Source organism: Octopus bimaculoides, chromosome 20 (genome assembly GCF_001194135.2).
Source record: "Octopus bimaculoides isolate UCB-OBI-ISO-001 chromosome 20, ASM119413v2, whole genome shotgun sequence".
NCBI lineage: Eukaryota > Metazoa > Mollusca > Cephalopoda > Octopoda > Octopodidae > Octopus > Octopus bimaculoides.
In genome coordinates, this window is record NC_069000.1 from 30,638,940 (window position 1) to 30,641,930 (window position 2,991).

Consider the following 2,991-nt stretch of genomic DNA (forward strand, 5'->3'; position numbering starts at 1 on the left):
TGCATATATATATATATATATATATATATATATAAACACATACATATACACACACACACATGTGTGTGTATTAAGGCTAGCATTGGTTTCATTGGACAAATATATACATATATATACATATGAGTGTATATATATATATATATATATATATATATATATGTACAGTGGCCTACAATAAGCCTTTAGCCACGCTGATTTTTTGAGATTCCATAATTTGTAACACCTTTCTTGCATTTAAAAAAAAAATTTTCTATCATCTCGAGCAGAGTAATAGAGTTTTCAAATGATATTTCACAATGAAAGGGAGAGGAAGTGCAGCAATTAACGAGTTCAAATGAGGGCAAATGAGGGCATCAGTGCGGAAAGTCGAACAGAGAAATAGTAAAGTTTTTTTTAAGGTAAATTACCAGACTGTTAATAATATTGTCAAAAGTTTTCAAGACGAAAGACATTGTCGTGTGAAATCTCTTTCTGGAGAGCCAAATATTGCTTCGGATAGACAAAAGAGAGCACTGAAGAGGGAAATCATCAGAAACCGCCATTTTGACATTGAAGAGATTGCAAACAACATAGAAATGTCGCTGTACTCTGTAAGAAAAGTTCTAAAAGAACTAGGATATGAAAGCAGCATTGCAAGAAAGAAACCGTTGATTTCAGACATCAACAATGGGGAAAGTATGACTAAGCTTGGAAACGCGAGGACAAGGAAGATACATTTTGGCAGTCAGTTGTGTGGTCGGATGAAAGTAAGTCTTACCAATATTCGAATTTATGGCAAGTCTATGTATGGAGGGGCAAAACTGAAACTTGGAAGGCTGAATGTTTGCATGCTACCGTGAGACATGATGGGATGGGGTGGGGGTGGCTGTCTGGGCAGGAGGAATTCTGAGCTAATTTCCGTGGAAAACCGGTTGGAAGGTCGAAAATATTGTGATATGTTAGAAAAAGAACGGTTTCCGATTTACGACACCGGTAAAATGAATAAGTAGCCTTCTCTATTTCAAGAGAAGTGTACATACGAGCAAAGTTTGAAATGCCTGGAAAGAAACGCATGACATCAAAGCCCCGACTTGAACCCCACCGAGCATGCCTGGGACTACTTTGACTGACAAATTCAAGCTAATTCTGGCAAAGTTAAGTTCGTGGCAGCCCTCAAATGCACTCTCTTGAAAACATGGAATGATATGGATCAAACTATTGTCGCTTACTTAGTCAAAACGATGGAAGACCATGTCAAAGCTGCGAAACTTGCAAAAGGAAACTCTACCAAATATTAGTGCAAATTTTCAGATATTTCTTTTGGGTATTTTTTGAGTTATCAAACTTTGAATATGATTATTGTTTTACTCCCTTGGCTAAAAACTTATCGTAGGCCACTGCACATATAGTTTATGATAAAAATCTCACCTGCTAGTTGAACCGTACAATGGACTGATACATCACCTTGCAACTAGACCAGAATTTATAACTCTGTTACTAACATTAGAAGATATCTAAAACCTAATTTTCCAAACACTTTAATCTGTTTAATCTGATTATCATTTTAAACTGATTATCACAATTAATGAAACAGTAATACAAGAAAATGGAGATAAAATCGTTAGCCTGTCGAGCAAAATGCTTTGCACTATTTCGTCTGTCATTAAGTTCTGTGTTCAGACTCATCCGAAGTCGACTTTGCCTCTGATCCTGAGCACTGAGGTCAATGTAATCGACTTACCTCTTCCTCCGAAATTGCTGGCGTTGTCCGAAAATTAAAAAAGAAAAAATTAAAATATGTATATATATATATATATATATATATATATATATTTAAATGAAAAAAAGAAAATTTATAGAATGTGTGATTTCCATTGGCTTTGCTTGTAGACATACAGAGTGGGCCAAAAGGCACGCACAAAATAAGTTCAATACGCATCGGAATTATCAAAGGCATGCTTCAATTTTTCTAAAATTATTATTATTATTGTACCACGGGTACAATAATAATAATAAAAATAATAATGGTTTCAAATTTTGGCACAAGGCCAGCAATTGCGGAGTAGGGTTAAGTCGATTACATCGATCCCAGTGTTCAACTGGTATTTATTTTATCGACTGCGAAAGGATGAAAGGTAAAGTCGACCACGGTGGCATTTGAACTTAGAACGTGCAGACGGACAAAATGCTGCTAAGCATTTTGTCCGGAGTGCTACAGATTCTCCCAACATCTCACTGCCTTAATAACTTAATATAATAATGATGATGATGATGATGATGATGATGATGATGATGATGATGATGATAATAACAACAACAACAACAATAATAATAATAATAATGATTATGATAGCCCTGATGCAGTACCAGGCACTGACTCGCATGGCTTCTCACCTTAATTAATTGAAAGTGTTATCCTGTACATGTTTTGTCTTCGTATAAAAGATGAGCTACAGCAAACATTTTGCTCAATACCACAGATTTGTCTGACAGTTGCTTGACCTTAACCAGTTGGACATGTCTTCAGTGGCTGACAATATGTGCGTCTCTGATCACGAGCAGAAGTAGTAGGGGAGCATCGTAGCCATGTGTTGAAAGGAATTCTTTGAGGTTTGAATAATTCGCATCTAGAAACATGGCTGTTTCATTCATCATCCTTAAACAAATCTTATTCAGGGGCCTTTTGAGTGGGATGGACGACTCGACCTGAAGAAAATTCTAACTGGGCCCCACCGGCAAGGTTATGCGCTGTTTATCTTGATATGAGATCACCATGTCACGTACATATGGTTCTGATGCATGTGGCTGGTGTACCCTTATCAGACGGGTAGTCATGATGGGTATATTGGGCTTCGTATACTTGTTCTCCAGTGTCTCTTAGATGGTATGCGTTGCTCTCTTACTCAGTAATAATAATAATAATAATAATAATAATAATAATAATAATAATAATAATAATAATAATAATAGTAATGATAATAATAATAATAATAATAATAATGATAATAATAA

The 2,991-nt window shown here is 35.6% G+C and overlaps 1 protein-coding gene across 1 annotated transcript in view; it reads left to right on the forward strand.

Annotated features, from left to right (window-relative positions):
• Positions 1-344: 344 nt before the first annotated feature.
• LOC106882722 (uncharacterized) overlaps positions 345-2,991 on the forward strand; it is a 23,264-nt gene continuing 20,617 nt past the window's right edge. The window contains exon 1 of the mRNA XM_014933492.1: positions 345-746. Coding sequence (XP_014788978.1) covers positions 345-746 — 402 coding nt within the window. The remainder of the gene's footprint in view (positions 747-2,991) is intronic.